This window comes from Rhinoraja longicauda, chromosome 10 (genome assembly GCF_053455715.1).
Source record: "Rhinoraja longicauda isolate Sanriku21f chromosome 10, sRhiLon1.1, whole genome shotgun sequence".
In the NCBI taxonomy this organism is placed as follows: domain Eukaryota; kingdom Metazoa; phylum Chordata; class Chondrichthyes; order Rajiformes; family Arhynchobatidae; genus Rhinoraja; species Rhinoraja longicauda.
Window position 1 is genome coordinate 36,796,976 of NC_135962.1, and position 19,792 is coordinate 36,816,767.

General features: G+C 41.1%; 2 protein-coding genes across 6 annotated transcripts in view; one reads left to right on the plus strand and one right to left on the minus strand.

Moving 5' to 3' along the window:
* gmfb (glia maturation factor, beta) overlaps window positions 1–19,792 on the plus strand; it is a 449,169-nt gene that overhangs the window by 292,163 nt on the left and 137,214 nt on the right. The window lies entirely within an intron of this gene.
* The window catches only part of samd4a (sterile alpha motif domain containing 4A), a 112,166-nt gene that overhangs the window by 8,620 nt on the left and 83,754 nt on the right, over window positions 1–19,792 (minus strand). For 3 of the 5 annotated variants that reach the window (XM_078406662.1, XM_078406659.1, XM_078406661.1), the window contains 5 exons: window positions 14,213–14,298; window positions 11,008–11,126; window positions 7,424–7,625; window positions 6,204–6,330; window positions 176–262 (listed from right to left, as the gene is read on the minus strand). In XM_078406662.1, the coding sequence (XP_078262788.1) occupies window positions 176–262; window positions 6,204–6,330; window positions 7,424–7,625; window positions 11,008–11,126; window positions 14,213–14,298 (621 nt within the window). The remainder of the gene's footprint in view (window positions 1–175; window positions 263–6,203; window positions 6,331–7,423; window positions 7,626–11,007; window positions 11,127–14,212; window positions 14,299–19,792) is intronic. The other 2 variants (XM_078406663.1, XM_078406660.1) reach the window with 1 other exon arrangement.

The window sequence follows — 19,792 nt, forward strand, 5'->3', positions numbered from 1 at the left end:
ACTTGTAAAACAGAAACAAAAATGCTATAAGATTATTCATCCATTCAGCGTCTTTATAATAAACTTGGTTTACCAAATCAAACCAATTAAAAGCATGTTGTCCTTTCACATTATTCCTAAGCATTCTAATTTTACAACTAATTCAGGTTTACATGCATAACATTCTATTTTCAACCTTTACGCTTACCACCCAAGGCATGTTCAGTCATACTGAGGCATAACGATTCCAGTCTGTTGTTTATATCAGGTTCAGTCACTGGCACTAAAAGGAAAATAGTCTTTCTGTCAGCATTCATGGATAATTACTATGTTGACACTGAACATTAACAATAATTTTACAATTGAAAATTATTCAAAAGAACTTTCAGCATCCAATGGTTTCACAGATAATTTTCCAAAAAAATGAATCTGACTTGAATTCTGAATGAATTTCAGTTATTTTGTGCTCAGGAACACTGCTGAGAAAAAGATTGAAAATACAGAGTGCAATTTGAAGGCAGCCATTACTGTATTCCTGATTAACCTGCACCTATCCATTTTACTCATCATCCCAGCTTGCTGAAAAACATTGGTCAAGTAGTGTGTTCATTTCAAAATCTCTGCTTGGTATTCAAATCTGCATCAATATTGGTATCCATATTCTTGCGCATCTTTAATGCCCTCCAGACCTAAAACCCTGGAATATTTTGAACTCCTCAGCTCTGCCTTCAAGGTCATCTCCTAACTTAATTGCACATCTTTGACAGTACTGCCTTCGTTCAGCTAACAACATCTATTGTCCTATTCTTTTAGGGAGAGAATAGTCCCTCTCAAAGACTGATGTGGACATCGTTGTTTGGAGGTGCAGGAAATGGGCAAGGTCTTCAATGAATATTTCTCCTCTGTGTTTTCTGGGGAGAACATAGAATAGGTTCTGGACAACTTAAAATGTATGTTGGTAGATAAATCTCCAGGGCCTAATTGAAAAAATCTGTTTTGAGGAAAAATTGTATGTTTTGGGAAAAAATGTTTCCAGTAATCAGACACAATTGTCCCTGAATAACACAGTCTTTCAGTTTTGCCGCAAGCGGCCATTGAAATTAAAGAGTAATCACTTCCATTGACAGAAAAAACAAAATGCAGAAAGAATTCAGTGGGTCTGTGGAGAAAATGGAAAGCATCTGTGGATGGAATGGACAAGCGTCTCGGGTTGAGGCCTTCTTCAGATTGCTTCTATTGATACTTATACAAGGATATTCTATGAAACAATGCAATATAACTGTACCATGTACAGTTTTTGGAGACACAAGGAACTGCAGATGCTGGAATATTCAGTAAAACACAAAGTGCTGGAGTCAAGTAGCTGTAGGTCAGGTAGCATCTCTGGAGGGAATGGACAGGCAACTTTTCAGTTCAGTATCTGAAGTGGCTGGGTGACCAAAGGCCAAAGTATGCAGACCATAATCTACCAGAACAGAGAGATCGGGGATATGAATCTATGGCTGTGGGATTGGTGCAGGGAGCAGGGATTTAGATTTCTAGACCACTGGGAACTCTTCTAGGGTAGGGGTGACCTGTACAAAAGGGACGGGTTACACCTTAACAGTAGGGGGACCAACATTCTGGCAGGCAGGTTTGCTAGTGCTACACGAGTGGGTTTAAACTAAGTAGTGGGGGGGGGGGGGGGGGGGGGGGAGGGGTTGACAAATTGGGAATATGAAGATGGAGTTAAAGGGGAAGCGAATACAGGAGAAATTGCAAAGGACTCTAGAATAAATGGGAAGGAAAGTTCTAGATGGGATAAGAGAGTAAGGTCAGGGCCAATGGTGACCGGTGTGAGAGAGGAGGTGAATACCGAAGTTAAAGTGTTGTATTTAAATGTGCGAAGTATAAAAAATAAAGTGGATGAGCTTGAGGCTCAGTTAGACATTGGCAAGTATGACGTTGTGGGAATTACAGAAACATGGCTACAAGTGGACCAGGGCTGGGAACTGAATATTCAGGTGTATACAACCTATCGAAAAGACAGACAGGTGGGCAGAGGGGGTGGGGTCACTCTGTTGGTGAGGAATGATATTTACTCCCTTGCAAGGGGTGACATAGAATCAGGAGATGTAGAATCAGTATGGATAGAAATGAGAAATTGTAAGGGTATAAAGACCCTAATGGGAGTTATCCACAGGCCCCCAAACAGTAGCCTCGACATAGGGTGCAAGTTGAATCAAGAGCTAAAATTGGCATGTCGAAAATGTAATGCTACGGTGGTTATGGGAGATTTCAACATGCAGGTAGACTGGGAAAATCTGGTTGGTAATGGATCCCAGGAAAGGGAGTTTGTGGAGTGCCTCCGAGATGGATTCTTAGAACAGCTTGTACTGGAGCCTACCTGGGAGAAGGCAATTCTGGATTTAGTGTTGAGTAATGAACCTGATTTGATAAGGGAACTCAAGGTAAAAGAGCCATTAGGAGGCAGTGATCATAACATGATAAGTTTTAATCTACAAATTGAGAGGGAGAAGGGAAAATCGGAAGTGTCATTATTACAGTATAGCAAAAGAGATTACAGAGGCATGAGGCAGGAGCTGGCCAGATTTAACTGGAAGGAGACCCTAGCAGGGAAGACAGTGGAACAGCAATGGCAGGTATTCCTGGGAATAATGCAGAAGTTGCAGGATCAATTCATCCCAAAGAGGAGGAAAGATTCTAAGGGGAGTAAGAGGCACCCGTGGCTGACAAGGGAAGTCAAGGACAGCATAAAAATAAAAGAGAAGAAGTGTAACATAGCAAAAAAGAGCGGGAAGCCAGAGGATTGGGACTCTTTTAAAGAGCAACAGAAGATAACTAAAAGGCAATACAGGGAGAAAAGATGAGATACAAAGGTAAGCAGGCCAATAATAGAAAGGAGGATAGTAAAAGGTTCTTTAGGTATGTGAAGAGGAAAAAATAGTTACGGCAAATGTGGGTCCCTTGAAGACAGAAGCAGGGGAATTTATTACGGGGAAATGGCAGACGAGTTGAACCGGTACTTTGGATCTGTCTTCACTAAGGAAGATACAAACAATCTCCCAGATGTTCTAGTGGCCAGAGATCCTAGGGTGACGGAGGAACTGAAGGAAATTCACATTAGGCAGGAAATGGTGTTGGGTAGACTGATGGGACTGAAGGCTGATAAATCCCCAGGACCTGATGGTCTGCATCCCTGGGTACTTAAGGAGGTGGCTCTAGAAATCATGGACGCATTGGTGATCATTTTCCAATATTCTATAGATTCAGGATCAGTTCCTGTGGATTGGAGGGTAGCTAATGTTATCCCACTTTTTAAGAAAGGAGGGAGATAGAAAACAGGAAATTATAGACCAGTTAGTCTGACATCAGTGGTGGGGAAGATGCCGGAGTCAATTATAAAAGACGAAATTGCGGAGCATTTGGATAGCAGTAACAGAATCGTTCTGAGTCAGCATGGATTTACGAAGGGGAAATCATGCTTAACTAATCTTCTGGAATTTTTTTAGGATGTAACTAGGAAAATGGACAGGGGAGACCTGGTGGATGTAGTGTACCTTAACTTTCAGAAAGCCTTCGACAAGGCTTAGGAGATTAGTGTGCAAAATTAGAGCACATGGTATTGGGGGTAGGGTACTGACATGGATAGAAAATTGGTTGGCAGACAGAAAGCAAAGAGTGTGGATAAATGGGTCCCTTTCAGAATGGCAGGCAGTGACTAGTGGGGTACCGCAAGGCTCGGTGCTGGGACCGCAGCTATTTACAATAAATATTAATGACTTGGATGAAGGGATTAAAAGTAACATTAGCAAATTTGCAGATGACACAAAGCCGGGGGTCAGTGCGAACTGTGAGGAAGATGCTATGAGGTTGCAGGGTGACTTGGACAGGCTGTGTGAGTGGGTGGATGCATGGCAGATGCAGTTTAATGTGGATAAGTGTGAGGTTATCCACTTTGGTGGTAAGAATAGGAAGGCAGATTATTATGTGAATGGTGTCAAGTTAGGAAAAGGGGACGTACAATGAGATCTGGGTGTCCTAGTGCATCAGTCACTGAAAGGAAGCATGCAGGTACAGCAGGCAGTGAAGAAAGCCAATGGAATGTTGGCCTTCATAACAAGAAGAATTGAGTATAGGAGCAAAGAGATCCTTCTACAGTTGTACAGGGCCCTAGTGAGACCGCACCTGGAGCACTGTGTACAGTTTTGGTCTCCACATTTGAGGAAGGATATTCTTACTATTGAGGGCGTGCAGCGTAGGTTTACTAGGTTAATTCCCGGAATGGCGGGACTGTCGCACGTTGAAAGACTGGAGCGACTAGGCTTATATACACTGGAATTTAGAAGGATGAGAGGGGATCTTTTTGAAACATATAAGGTTATTAAGGGGCAGGAAACATGTTCCCAATGTTGGGGGAGTCCAGAACCAGGGGCCACAGTTTAAGAATAAGGGGTAGGCCATTTAGAACAGAGATGAGGAAAAACTTTTTCAGTCAGAGTTGTAAATCTGTGGAATTCTCTGCCTCAGAAGGCAGTGGAGGCCAGTTCTCTGAATGCTTTCAAGAGAGAGCTAGATAGAGCTCTTAAGGATAGCGGAGTCAGGGGGTATGGGGAGAAGGCAGGAATGGGGTGCTGATTGAGAATTATCAGCCATGATCACATTGAATGGTGGTGCTGGCCCGAAGGGCCGAATGGCCTACTCCTGCACCTAGTCTATTGTCTAAAAAATGGCCAATTCCTGAGTGGCCAAGTCAATCACCTGATCTGAACACAAATGAACATGCCTTTTATAGGCTGAAGAGAAAATTGAAGGGGACCAGCCCCCAAAACAAGCATAAGCTAAAGATGGTTGCAATACAGGCCTGGCAGAGCGTCACCAGGGAAGACACCCAGCAACTGGTGATGTCCATGAATCGCAGACTTCAAGCAGTCGTTGCATGCAAAGGATATATTCAACAAAATACTAAACATAACTACTTTCATTTACATGACATTGGTGTGTACCAAACATTATGGTGCCTTGAAGTGTGTGTGGGGGGGGACGACGACTATGTGTAAACACTGCTGAAATTTCTACATGGTGAAACCAAAATGTATGAAAATGGCCTTTATTAAAATCTGACAATGTTCACTTTAACCGCCAGTGATTTCTTTCTATTACAAATCTCAAATTGTGGAGCACAGAGGCAAATAAATAAATGATGGGCCTTTGTCACAAACATTATGGCGGGCACTGTATATTACCAAGAAATATACAGCCTTTAGTATTTTTAGCTTGGAGTCACAAAAATAAACTTCAACCTGTTAAAAAGCTTCTATTGTTGAAAATCCTATGAGAAAAATATATTTGTTATTGTGAGTGAAGCTCACTAGCCTTTAACCCATATTCCCCATGATATTAGTAATGAGATTCACCATGATGCAAGGTTTCTTATGAACGCAACTATTGCATTCTAGTAGAAATATCTGCAATTATATTATTTGCAAATCCCAGGGACCATTATAATGGCAAAATAATTGGTGAAACAAAGTTATAAACTTTGCTTTAGTTAATAAAAATCCTAAATAAATATACCTCATATACTGGGTGCAGAGCACTGAAAATACTTCATAATTTATTTGCAAAGATTATATAACTTCAAGCAAAATATTGAGCAGGGTTTCCTTTCATTTTCTACTTACTGTGCAAATAAATTCAGAAAAAAGTGACAATCACGCTCAAGTATTTACCACGTACAGAAGACATCTTCTATTTCATAGCATATTTTTCAGCTGAGAATAATAAATTCATTCAATATCTATGAATACCTTCCATGATGCAGGTGATGTGCTCCAGCATTTAAAAATAGAAATTTGTTGGACTAAAGCAATAAAATGTCAGCCTAAGCTACAAAGCCAAAGCTAACTTAAGATCCAGTCGAGTCAACCTATTATTTATAGATAGATCCCACAAGGGATGCCTGTGGTTTAATCAATTCAGTAATTTGAATAGCATCACATACTTTTCTTGGTCCAGCCATAATAGATTCTGGTTTGCATACTTTGGCCTCTGGCCAGCCAGCCTCTGCAGATGATGGCCTTGCTGGGTAGAAATATCCTCACAATTTCAAAGGAATCCACAGTCACAATTGAAGTATAATATTTTCCAAGAGTGTGTCAGAGCTGATGCTAATATTTACCCATCTAAATAAAGGCATTGACTTATATTACTCTTCGACTCACCTTGTTGTTGAAACATCAACATGGTTTGCGGTGATGTGTGAACAGGCAGTGAGCGTGTACGCTGGACTGCACTATGAGTTCGGCTTGGCATACTGTTACTTCCTCCAGGGTTAGCAAACCATAGGTTCTGTGGAAGCATAAATTATATGTGTAGCAGAATAACTTCAAAAATGTTACTTCAAATATATGAAAACAGCAGCTATTTACATTTTACCATAGACCATAGAATAGTACTGCACAGGAACAGGCCCTTCAGCCCACAATGTCTGTGCCAAACACAATGCCAAGACCAACTCTTATCTGCCTGCACGTAATCCATATCCCTCTGAATCCATATTCATACCAGTCTGAAGAAGGGTCCTTATATACTCCCACCAGATCTCCCCTCAACCTCAGGTGTTTCTGTGAAAACAATCCAAGTCTGTTCACCTTCGCTTTGTAGCTAATACCCTCTGATTCAGGCGGAATTCTGATAAATCTCCGCTGCACCCTTTCCAAAGCCTTTCTGTGATGTGACAACCAGTACTGCATGCACTATTCTAAATACAGCCGATGCATTAACTATGCTAGAGGTATAATTATACTTACATGTTGCAATCATTGTTTTACATCCAGATTCTGGCTAAACCTGTTTTGTGCTGTACTGTACATAAAATTCTTGGGCTTCCCTATTGTCAGAAGGGGATTCGGTACTCTTCAATATTTTCATTGTGTATTTTGAGACACTAGTGGGCAGCACAGTGATTCAGCTGGTAGAGCTGCTGTCTCACAGTACTAGATAAGAGTTTGATCCTGACCTTGGGAACTGTCTTTGTGAAGTTTGCACGTTCTCCCTGTGACCACGTGGGTTTCCTCCGACATTTCAAAGAAATGCAGGCCTGTAAGTTAATTGACCTCCATAAATTGGTCTTAGCGTGTATGGAGTGGATGCAAAAAAAAGGATAACAGAGAACTAGTGTGAATGTGTGATCACCATCAACGTGGACTTGATGGGCCTGTTTCCATGCCGAGTCTCTGAACTAAAGTAAATACTAAGTTGGGGAAATGCCTACATTTAAAATGGATTTAGAGAATTTATTTTAACTGGCTTATTTAGCATTGTCAGGAATGTAATACTTTCTTGACAAACAGGAATCACATTCATAAGCTGCGCATTTACAAAAGCATTTGATTACAAATCTTTTGACAAGCAGTATAAAAAGACAAATGCTTCAACCAACCTGCCTTCCTTGTTTTAATATGGCTGGATTGCTGGCTGTGCTTCGTTGTGAGGCACTCATGAGTCCGCTCGGACCCATCAGTCCCAGGCGAGCAGTGGGCAGGTTTCGAGGAGGCATCTGGAATTGGCGTTGAGTTCGTCGACCAATCCCTCCACCTACAGATCCAGCTGCTGGTAGGGAGTTGGACTGACCGAAACCCCAGCTGTGGAAGGAGAACAACAGACAACTATAATATTTAATTTAAATTCTTAGAAACGATCATGGCAAATTTGAAGAGTGTGCTTGTATGTGCGTATCAGCTAATGCAGATAAATTTGTTCATAATATGTGCTTTTTAGTGTGCTATTTGCATTTAATTGTTCTTTACTGTTGTTCAATTAGTCAAGTCAAGAGTTCTTTGATTGTCAAATGTACCGATAACGGAACAATTAAATTCTTAATTACATGTTTGTAAACACAACACACATGAATATTTAAAAATTAAATTAATGAATAACCCCACTCTGACAAGGACAGAAAGGTCAGTGTGGGAATGGGAAGGGGAATTAGTGTTTTTTTCACAACCGGGAGATCAGGTAGTTCCAGGCGGACTGAGCGAAGGTGTTCAACAAAACAATTGCACGAATCTTTCTGCCCTAGGCTTCCTCCATTGTCAGAGTGAGGCTAAACGCAAATTGGAGGAACAGCATTTCATATTTTGCTTAGGCAGCTTACATACCAGGGCTATGAATATTGATTTCTCTAACTTCAAGTAACCCCTACATTCCTTCTCTCTCCATCCCTTCCTCACCCAAGTTACACCAGCTTTTCGTTCTCACCTAGCAAACAGCTAACAATGACCTTTCCTTAATCATTGTTACTTTTTTGCATATCTTTAATTCATTGGTTCTATATCTCTCTACATCGTCTATATCCCTCGTTTCCCTTTCCCATGATTTTCAGTCTGAAGAAGGGTCTCAACCCAAAACGTCACGCATTCCTTCTCTCCAGGCATGCTGCCCGTCTTGCTGAGTTACTCCAGCATTTTGTGTCTATCTTCGGTTTAAACCAGCATCTGCAGTTCCTTCCGAAACATTTTTACTATTATTGCCCAAAATGAAAAGGGAAGAGTAATATGTAATATAAAATAAGATAATATATGCATGTATATGCAGAGAAACATGGCTGGAATATACAGTCTCACTGTTAAAAACATGTGACCTCTAGGAAAGATGCATTTCTAAGCAATCATCCTCTAAAACACTATAGAATAAGTGCACTATTTCATTTCATAATTTGTGTCTCCACTAAAGTAAAGGAGGATAGACGATATTAGAAGTGCAGTGGAGACTTAGCACTCTGGTGCCTGGGAGGAGGGACTGAGACACATAACATTTGTGTGCGTCTCATTTGAACATATGAAATACTAAGAGAGCTCTACAGGGCAGATATGTGGAGCATATTTCCCCTGGCTATGGAATCTCATATGTGGGAGTCATAGATTTGGAATGAGCGGGTAAGACAACTCTCCATATTTGCTCATGTTAAACTACCTAATTAAGAAAATGGACTGAATTTATATTTTAAACATATTGCAATCTAAAGATAAATTATCTAAAGTTTATAAAGAGAATTTTTACGAATTTAACAACTAGTACAAGATGATCCGAAAAGAATTCCGAATAGGTTTATTTGCACAAGATCAGTATTTGGTTCAGTACATATTGGTAGGAACCCAAGTGCTGCTCAACAAAATGTCAGCTAATAATTATACTGCAAATTACTTTGCATTTGCAATTTTTTTTTGAAATAATTATTTTTGGTTAGCATCCCTTTTGTACACTACGACAAATATTAAACCAGTTTTGTTTAATTAAGCTACTTGTTTAATTGCTGTATTTTGCTGGGCTCCTTAATTTCTTTTAAATTAGCAGTGAAAGTACATTGAGTCATTACACAGATTAGACTATCAATAGGAAAATAAAAATGTACTTTCGAGAGCTATATCTATGACAGTAATAATTTTGATATTTTTGAAAAATTAAAGACAACTTTTAAAAAATATATGTTTTCTGGGTTTGGGCACCATTGGCTCCATTTATTGCTAATCCCCAATTGGCCTCAACCAGCTGGTGGTAATCCATTACCTTAAACTACTCTGGGGAAAGTACTAAGGCAGTTTGGTTGGGAGTTGCAGGATTTAGACCCAGTGATGAAGGACTACAAAATAATTTCAAGTCAATACGGTGTGAGACTTAGAGGAAAACATGCAGCAATTGATATTTCCATGCAATTGTTCTTGGTGGTAGAGGCTGTGGGTTTGGTTAGGATAGACACAAAATACTGGAGTAACAGCAGGCAGACAGCATCTCTGGAGAGATGGAGTGGGTGACGTTTCGAGACCCTTCTTCAATCCGAGTTAACCAGCATTTTGTGCCTATCTTTTGTGTCTATCTTTTGTAGGTTTGGTTGTTGGGAGTAGCAAAGGTAATTCCCATTACAGGGCATTTTATAAATAAACACTGTGACCATGGTATACCAGTAGTGGAAGGAATAACAGTCAGGGCGTAGATTGGTGCTGAGAGAGTAGGACGCACTGCCCTGAATGATGTTAAGTTTCTGGAATCTTGCCGGAATTGACAAAGCGTTTGAAAATAATTGCAAGCAGGATAATGCTGGGTTTAAAGGAATTCCTGCAGTAATGCCTGGTGCCACCCCAGTAACGGACTGTTCCAGATGCTACGGTCAGGCAAACGCCTCCGCTGTCACGCTGTGAAAACGGAGAGGATGAGACGGAGCTTCTTCCCACAGGCCATCAGGACTGTCAACTTTGATAACCCCAGAGACTAAATTTTTGTCGACACTTTTTGTGCTATGTTTAGTAACTTATTAACTTTATTTATATGCTGTAACTGTAATTATTTTTGTGCACAACCCGCAGGCATTGCCACTTTCATTTCACTGCACATCGAGTATGTGTATGTGACAAATAAATTTGACTTGACTTGACTTGCAGAGATAATTGACCTCCAACACCAACCCCTTCACTTCCTTTTACATAAGATACAACTCCACACAAGGGCTTCAGTTTTACCAGGGATCCCTGGAGTCATACGGCACAGAAACAGGGCCTTCAGCCCAAACTGTCTACACCAACCATCAAATATCCATTTTCCACCCCTGGTCCTGAGCCTCACATGTTTTAACATTAAGTGCTCCATTTCTTCTTCAATGATGTGGGAGTACTAGTCGCCATTATCATCTTAGACAGGGTGTTCTAGATTACAACAGCTTGTGGGTGGAATAAAATTCTTCAGCTACCCTGTCAGCCTCTTTCTCCTCACCCTAAAGGTGTGCCTCTGGTTTTTGATATCATGGAAAAGTAATCAGAAACGACAATCAACTGAACGTTGTCTGAATTGCATTTTTAAAAGGAAAAGAATTAAAATTATCTGGAGAAATTATCACAAAACCAAGGAAATGTAAATTTATAATTCATAATTTAATTAGATAAAACACATTGCCTGTTAGAAATGGAAATAAATTATAAATATTTCAGAAATGCAGGAAAATTCAGAATTGAGAAGATAAATATTAAAACACACTTTCTTTGCTGTCGATAGCCTGGCATATCCAAGAGAGATTTCCGGGGAAAAGATCTAAAGAGCTTCTGAACCTGCTGTTTCCAGGACAATAATCTTTTCTTCTGTGTTTCTGTAAAAGCCTAAGATGAGAGCAAACAGTTGTAATTAAATCTATAAAATGTCATTACATGTTATTTAATATCTAAAATTAATGTTTTCACTCAGTCAACATGTGCTAATTAAACATCATTTAATAATTACAGGCTTAAAAAAAATATTCCACATAAATTAGTAGTAAGATGCAAGGTTTCCCTGCTTCAGTAATATTATATCAGGTTTCACAGTTGTTCTAGACATTTATATATTTTTATGGATTTCTTAAATAAGGATGCAAAGTATATAATATAATAAATAACCACTTCAATTAAAGGGTTACCACAATATTCTCCTGCACTGAAAAAGTACATTAACACATTATACTTTCCAAAGATAAATGTAATTTCTATACATTGGATGGAAGGATATCAATTTTTTTAAAAAATTGATAAATCATAAACAGTGCATGTGTATCCTTAAATGGGAATTGTTTCTTTCAAAAACCTATTGTTTGACAAGCAATCACCACAGCCCAATGTGCACACACCAGGCCCACAGATTGGAATGATATGAAGTAAAAGCAAATCTCCTGAGGCAGAAGTTGGTTGATGGATTAATATTGGCAGGATGCCCTTTTCATTACATCTTTAGTCTATTTGGCAGGAATTGGAGTATACAATCTTTGCATTATTGAATATGAAAGACAATGGGGTACGCCAAATAGCAGGTTGTGTACTGAGTCTTGGTGGAACTTAATCTGGCAGATTTACAATCATCTTTAATTGTTCTTCCATAATAAAATAAAGGTCATTACCAGTTAAAGAATTGTTTTGAAAATATTTTTTAATGCAGCTGAACAAGCCACATTTAAAACATGTCTCTGTGGTAATTGAATCTAGTATTTTTCTGCACTATATTAGAGCATAAACATATAATTATATTTGCAAATGTATATTGCCCAAGATATAGACTGTTCAGAGGAGAGGATATTTTGATAGGCATGAATTAAACCTATCCTTCTCAGATAGCAAATGGATGGATTAAGAGTTATTGCTCATTCATCACTTGTTATTGGTCCATTGCCAGAGGTTAAACTGTTCTAAAATTGGGCTCAAAACCTTTATTTCCTAATTAAATGGTGGGGCTTTCAGAGCTCCAATGAAAATATTTATTTGTAGCAGGATACAGGATAAAGTTGCCTTTATTTACGAATGCAACAATTTTGAGGCTGCAAAATATCAAACAGGAAATCATTTGATCAACAGTTCCAGAGCAGAGCTGTACCTTGAAAAGCTTGCATACAGTGCCCTCCATAATGTTTGTGACAAAGACCCACCATTAATTATTTGCCTCTGTACTCCACAAATTGAAATTTGTAATAGAAAAAAATCACATGTGGTTAAAGTGCATATTGTCTTTTTTAATTTAAGGGTATTTTTATACATTATGGTTTCACCATGTAGAAATTACAGCTGTGTTGAGACATAGTTCCCCATTTCAGGGCACCATAATGTTTGGGACACATGGCTTCACAGGTGTTTGTAATTTCTCAGGTGTGTTTAAATGCCTCCATAATGCAGGTATAAGAGAGCTCTCAGCACCTACTCTTTCTTCCAGTCTTTCAATCACTTTTGGAAACTTTTATTGCTGTTCAGCAACATGAGGACCAAAGTTGTGCCAATGAAAGTCAAAGAAGCCATTATGAGACTGAGAAACAAGAATAAAACTGTTAGAGATATCAGCCAAACCTTAGGCTTACCAAAATCCACTGTTTGGAACATTATTAAGAAGAAAGAGAGCACTGGTGAGCTTACTAATCACAAAGGGACCGGCAGGCCAAGGAAGACCTCCATAGCTGATGACAGAAGAATTCTCTCAATAATAAAGAGAAAATCTCCAAACACCTGTCCGACAGATCAGAAACACTCTTCGGGAGTCAGGTGTGGATTTGTCAATGATCACTGTCCGCAGAAGACTTCAGAAATACAGAGGCAACACATCAAGATGCAAACCACTGGTTAGCCGCAAAAAATAGAATGGCCAGGTTACTGTTTGCCAAGAAGTACTTAAAAGAACAACCACTGTTCTGGAAAAAGGTCTTGTGGACAGATGAGATGAAGATTAACTTATATCAGAGTGATGGCAAGAGCAAAGTATAAAGGAGAGAAGGAACTGCCCATTTAATTTAATTTGAAATAATTTCAAGACTAATTTATTTATTTGCCGTTTACTATCACGTGTCTCTAAAATGAACATCAGAGAGGTGCAAGTTTAGACAAACACAGAGTTAATATTTAGCCTTTGATAATGTTCTGCATAGTAGGCTGTTCTGGAAGGTTAGATCTTATAGGATCCAGGGAGAGATGACCAACTGGATAGAAATTTGACCAGGGAAGAAAGCCGAGAGTGGTGGTGGAAGGTGAATGGACTTGTACCCCTAGACCCCTCTGCCCACTCCCCAGAACTCTACCATTTACTGTAAAGGTCCTGCCCGGGTATGACTTCCTAAAATCCAACATCTCGCACTTATCTGCATTAAATTCCATTAGTCATTCCTCAGCCCATTTGAACAGCTGATTAAGAACCTGCTGTAAATTTTGAAAACCATCTTCACTATCTACAATGTCAGTTACTTTAGTGCCATCTGCAAACCGACTTAACATGTCTTATACACTCTCATTGAAATAGTTGATCTAAACAACAAACAGCACTGGGCCCAGCACTAATCCCTGTGGCACACCATTAGTCACTGCCCTCTTGTTCGAAAAACAACCTTCCACCATCACTCTCGGCTTTCTTCCCTGAAGCCAAATCTCTATCCAGTTGGCCATCTCTCCCTGGATCCTATAAGATCTAACCTTCCAGAGCAGCCTACTATGTAGAACATTATCAAAGGCTAAATATTAACTCTGTGTTTGTCTAAACTTGCACCTCTCTGATGTTCATTTTAGAGACACGTGATAGTAAATGGCAAATAAATAAATTAGTCTTGAAATTATTTCAAATTAAATTCAAAGAAGTACGTAAGCAGACAGAGATTAAAATTTGTGAAGCTTCGAATTGTAGGTTTGACCAAACAGATTCAATTGAGCAGATTGTTTATCTCATTTAATTTTGTATTCATTCTCACCTCATGACCTATGCATTTGTCAATTAGTTGCAGGAAGGAGCTTATGTTTTCTTCATCTGGTCTGGATACAAGGAGTTGTGTACAAACTGCAAAATAGAATAGTCAAACATTACAAAGGTACTGTACTGGTACTGATAAAATAAACTACATCCAAGGGGAGGGAAGAGAGAGGGGAGGGAAGGGGGAGGGGAGGGAAGAGGGAGGGGAGGGAAGAGGAGAGGGGAGGGAGGGGGAGAGGGGAGGGAGGGGGAGAGGGGAGGGAGGGGGAGAGGGGAGGGAGGGGGAGAGGGAGAGGGGAGGGAGGGGGAGAGGGGAGGGAGGGGGAGAGGGGAGGGAGGGGGAGAGGGGAGGGAGGGGGAGAGGGGAGGGAGGGGGAGAGGGGAGGGAGGGGGAGAGGGGAGGGAGGGGGAAGAGGGGAGGGAGGGGGAAGAGGGGAGGGAGGGGGAGAGGGGAGGGAGGGGGAGAGGGGAGGGAGGGGGAGAGGGGAGGGAGGGGAGAGGGGAGGGAGGGGGAGAGGGGAGGGAGGGGGAGAGGGGAGGGAGGGGGAGAGGGGAGGGAGGAGGGAGGGGGAGAGGGGAGGGAGGGGAGAGGGGAGGGAGGGGGAGAGGGGAGGGAGGGGGGAGAGGGGAGGGAGGGGGGAGAGGGGAGGGAGGGGGGAGAGGGGAGGGAGGGGGGAGAGGGGAGGGAGGGGGAGATGGAGAGGGGGGGAGGGGGAGAGGGAGAGGGGGGGGAGGGGGAGAGGGAGAGGGGGGGGAGGGGGAGGGTTTAAAAAAATAATTTAAATTTAAACATAGTCTCACCGTGAGCAAGGAGGGCTGCCGCAAGCAGTCCGGCGGGGGACCACCAGGAATGAAGGGGGACCCGGCGGGGGCGGCCGAGAATGTGGTGGGGACTTGGCGGGGAGCCGCCGAGGTTGATGGAGGGCCGGGTGGGGTGCTGCCTGCGACCACGTACGGCGGCAGGCCTGGTTCGCTGCTGCGAGATAAGACTGTTTGATGAACTTTTTAAGCTTTGTCTGCGCCAGAAACGTGGCTACTCTTTGTGTATTGCCTAGGTGAGATCTGCTGGATGATTTTAACTGATTGTAAGCAAAAACCACAAATTTGACTGTACTTAGGTACATGTGATAACAAAGTATCATTGAATCCCTTAAATACAGTATGGTTTCTACATTCTATTGCATGAAAAAGTTCCTGATTTGTTCATTTCACATTTTTGTGGCTCGTTTAATGATTCACTGATATCCTCTTCATTCTTCATAACCTAAAGCGTTGAACAGTCCTCACTACACTAATCATAAGAACAGATATTCAAATGTATTGTAAATTACGCTGGGTAATTTGTCTGTGAATCTACAAGGCACCAATCTTTTTACAATGGTAAACAATTTAACCATGTTCAAATTCACACCACTTGCTTTTCAATATCATTATGACAATTCAGATAAGCATTTTCCACTACCAATTCCACTTCTAAGGATAAGCATTTGTATCTTAATTCTTCAAATTTATTGAACATTTTTACTCCTTAAAAGGCGTAATACATATTCCCATTTTTATTCTATCCTGACCTTATCCCCAATCTTCAACAAATGTGTTCATATTAAATGCCAGGTTCATTTATATTTCACATATCATATTTATCACATTCACCACATATCTGTCCATTAGAAAGGTATAGTAGTGCTCCGATCCTGCTCCTACTGTTGGCAATGTTAGCAACGCTAATTTTATGAAATAAACAAATAACGTCAGTCACAATGTTCCGCACGCCGTCCCATGTACATCAAAAGCTGGATCCCTGCAGATTAATAATTTGGAGACACAAGAAACTGCAGATGCTGTAATCTTGAGCAAAACACAAAGTGCTGAAGAAGCTCAGCGGGTTGTGGAAGGAGTGGACAGGTGCCATTTTGGTTTGGAACCCTTTGTCAGACCAATTGTAGGAGGGGATGGGGAGCGAGAAAAGAGAGATGGGGGCTGGACAAAGCCTGGCAAGTGTTAGGTGGATACAGGTGAATGGAATTTGATTGGCAGATGAATGGAGTAGACTGGAGATGAAAAGATGGCTAGAAATGAAAAGGAGACAAAAAAGGTGTTGAAGCGAGTCTGGGTCAGAACATGTTTGAACAATAGGAATCACAAAGGGGAAGCCATGGGAGAGGATCTCACAGAACTGTCAGAAAGAGGAGGAAAACCTCAAGAACTTACTCTCTTTCTTAATTTTATATTGTAGGAAGTCTGTTTAATAGGTCCATAGCAATGGGTTCCATCAAATATTACTTAAAGGTTCAAACATTTACTCCATCATTTCTTTGTATCTACTCATTTTGATAAATTCAATGGTTAATCAAGTGCAATGCGCATTTCACAAATTATTTCACATTAGACCGTAGAACATTTTAGCAGGAGGTCAAAAAATCCTACTTCCTACTCTATGCTTCAGGGCCTTGTTCAGATACTCCAGGAATGTACTAAGGGTCTCTGCCCCACTCCCCATGGAGAAAACAACTCAGGTCTGTTCAATTTCTCCTGATAGCGAATACAGTCTCATCCAGGCAGTATTCTGGTAAAACTTTCCACATCCTTTCTGCAATTAGGCAACCAGATCTGCATGCAATACAGCAAATGCGGCCTTACCAAAGTTTTATGAAGCTGCAAAATGAATTCCTGACCCTCATACTCATTGCACCAACCAATGATGGGATGCATATCATACACCTTCTTCAATTTGTCCCCACAAAATTAAATCCAGATGCATCATCATACATTCCCCACAGGTATGTAATTTCACAAGAGGCAAAGAGTGGGGGAAAAGAACTAAAGCCTATCAGGGGAAAAAAAGCTGCAAAGTATTTAGGACATTATTTGAAAGTAAAAGCTACTTTGGCATGATTAGTAGGCCAAGTTTCAGTATGCCACTGAAACTGATATCAGTTTCAAAGATAAATGTCGGTGATTTGTGTCTTGTATTTGTATGCGAATACAATACAAGACAACATTTGAGATTATTCCTTATATTCTGCTTGGGTAGTTTACAATCCAATGGTATGAATATTGAATTCTCAAATTTTAGTTTACAAACCAACAAACAACCCCCACCCCCCCCCCCCCTTTCCCCCGTGTGCCCTACCTAGATGTGCTCCCGTTGTTCCTTTTTCCCTTCCCCTCCCACCTCATATTCCTTCCTTCCGCTTCATGTTTCCCTCCTCTTCTAACCCTATGTCACAGCTTTTGTCTTTTCAACTCTGGCCTCCTCATTTGTGTTGACCTGTCACTTGCCAGGCTTCGTCCCATACCCATCTCTCCTTCAGCTTTCTCCCCACGCCACAGTCAGTCTAAAGGAAGGTCCCAAACTGAAACATTGCCTATCTATGCCCTCCAGAGATGTTTCCTCACACAGAGTTCCTCCAACACTGTCTCTTTTTTGGAAAATCAGCACTGCAGTTCTTTGTCGACATTTGAGGTTTCATCTGTCCATTGCTATTTTTTTCAGTTGGTAGAGCTGGTCGATATATCAGGAAATCCCTCACACCTTCAAACACGATTAATGCCCTAATAACTAGTTCGATAGACAGGCATCATTCATTATGGATTCACAGATATTTTCTACCAAGATGTTCCACTTTCACATCTGACAGAGAAATTTTAGCTTACACCGAAAACATTTCTAAGCTTGAATGTCAGCTGTAATTAGAACTTGACAGCAGTGACATTATAAATGCTCATGTAAGCCAATACATTGCTTGACTGTTCATAATAGATATTAAAAGGCATGCGCTCACAAGGCCAACAACTCACGGCTGCAGATTTTTTACAATTCTATCTTTTCATAACTCCAATAATAAGGAAGAATTTCTATTTAATTATTTGCCACAAAGCAATTTACAGATGATTAAATCTTGTATTCACTTTAATAATGCAGGGAAATACCATGATCAGTTTTACAGAACAACGATGATAAGCCAATCTGTTTTTGTGTAATTAGTTGAGAGCTAAATACAGGCAGTCCTCGGGTTACATACTGTATGGGTCCCATTCTGGGAATAGCCTGCACGCCAATTTCTGAGTCAGAAATGTAATTTTCGATAATCAACCATAATCTGCCATGTACATAACAGCGATAATTTTTTCATGCCATTAATATCACCCTAACACTATCCATAATTAAAATAACGGAACATGTAATGTGTCCAATCATTAATACCATGAAACATTTTATTATCACTAGCTTGAAAATGCTTTAAAAATGTACGGGAGAATGTGTGATGTTGATTTCCGTAAATGAGGTTGTTTGGAACCTGGGGGCCACTGTATTAGTGCAAACATTGAGGGGACATCCCAGCACTTTTTCTACACAGGACCAAAAGTGCTCCTTTATGCCAGTTGAGGGCAGGATGTGCGATGCTTCATTTGAAATTCTCCACCACTAACAATGCTATGGAGAGTATCAGTCTGGATTATGCTCTCATATTTCTGAAGTGCAGCTTGAACACATGACCTTTTGACTCAAAAACGAGAAGTGCCACCGTGGATTAAACAAGACGCCTCTTATGCAATCCTGGATCAGTGAATACATCATTATCGGGGCAGTAAATTTCTCTCTGCTCTACCTGATTTGTAACTTTAAAAGTGTCCATCCCCAGTGTTGCGAAGAATGAGCCTGCACCGATGTCGCACAATATGCCTGTCAGCAGGACATCGACACACCATTTATCCATTGTGGAAATAATCTTCCAGACCAACACCAGGTCCATCAGGCAGTGGCCAGTCCTGCATCCTGCAGCCACTGAGGGGCAAGGACCTGATGGATCTTCTGGCATGGTTCTCTGAGCAGACTGCCCAGTTTGTCTGTCGAAATGCCTCATTGCCCGAACTCATCAACAAGCACCAGGATCGTGCTTAGCTGACAGTGAGAGGGGCCCTCCCAGTCAGATCCTTCATGTACCTTCGGTATCTTACTACCGATGCACACTGTCCTCTGGACGGCTGCTACAGAGAAATGTTTGCCCACCATCGAGTGTGAATTTGCAAAGTAGGTCTGGAGAATGATGCAAGGGTCCTTGTCGCAGTTCCTTAAAATAGGGCTCTCTGATTTAAGTGCTGTTCCCAGGAACACATTCGGAGACGGCCATCAAGTGCTCCTGGACGATTATCAACTCGGATGAAAGCAGCTCATAGGTCTGCCCGTAAATTGTTGGCCTCCCAGCACAGTATAATTTCCGTCAGGGAATGTGGCTGACTGGTCCATTCCAGATTGCATGTGCTGCGGGACTCACTGAAACTTGGTGCAGCCAATGCCCACGCTCGGTGAGGGGGGACCAGTCTCAGGACCTTATGCTGATGGACATTGAGGGGCAGGGTCCGGTGGGGACTGCCCCTCAAAAAAGGGGCAGCGTTATCAACCCAGGGGGCTACGTGGGTGGCATGGGTGTTTTGTTTAAATATAGGGTCAAACATCACTGAGTATGACATAAATTAATGTATAGGTGTTGTAAATGTCTGAAGAGTTTTGGCACAGTTTTTGTTTTGTATATACTTCTGTATAAAGTTTGGTATTGGGGGTTCAGTGTTGAGGTGG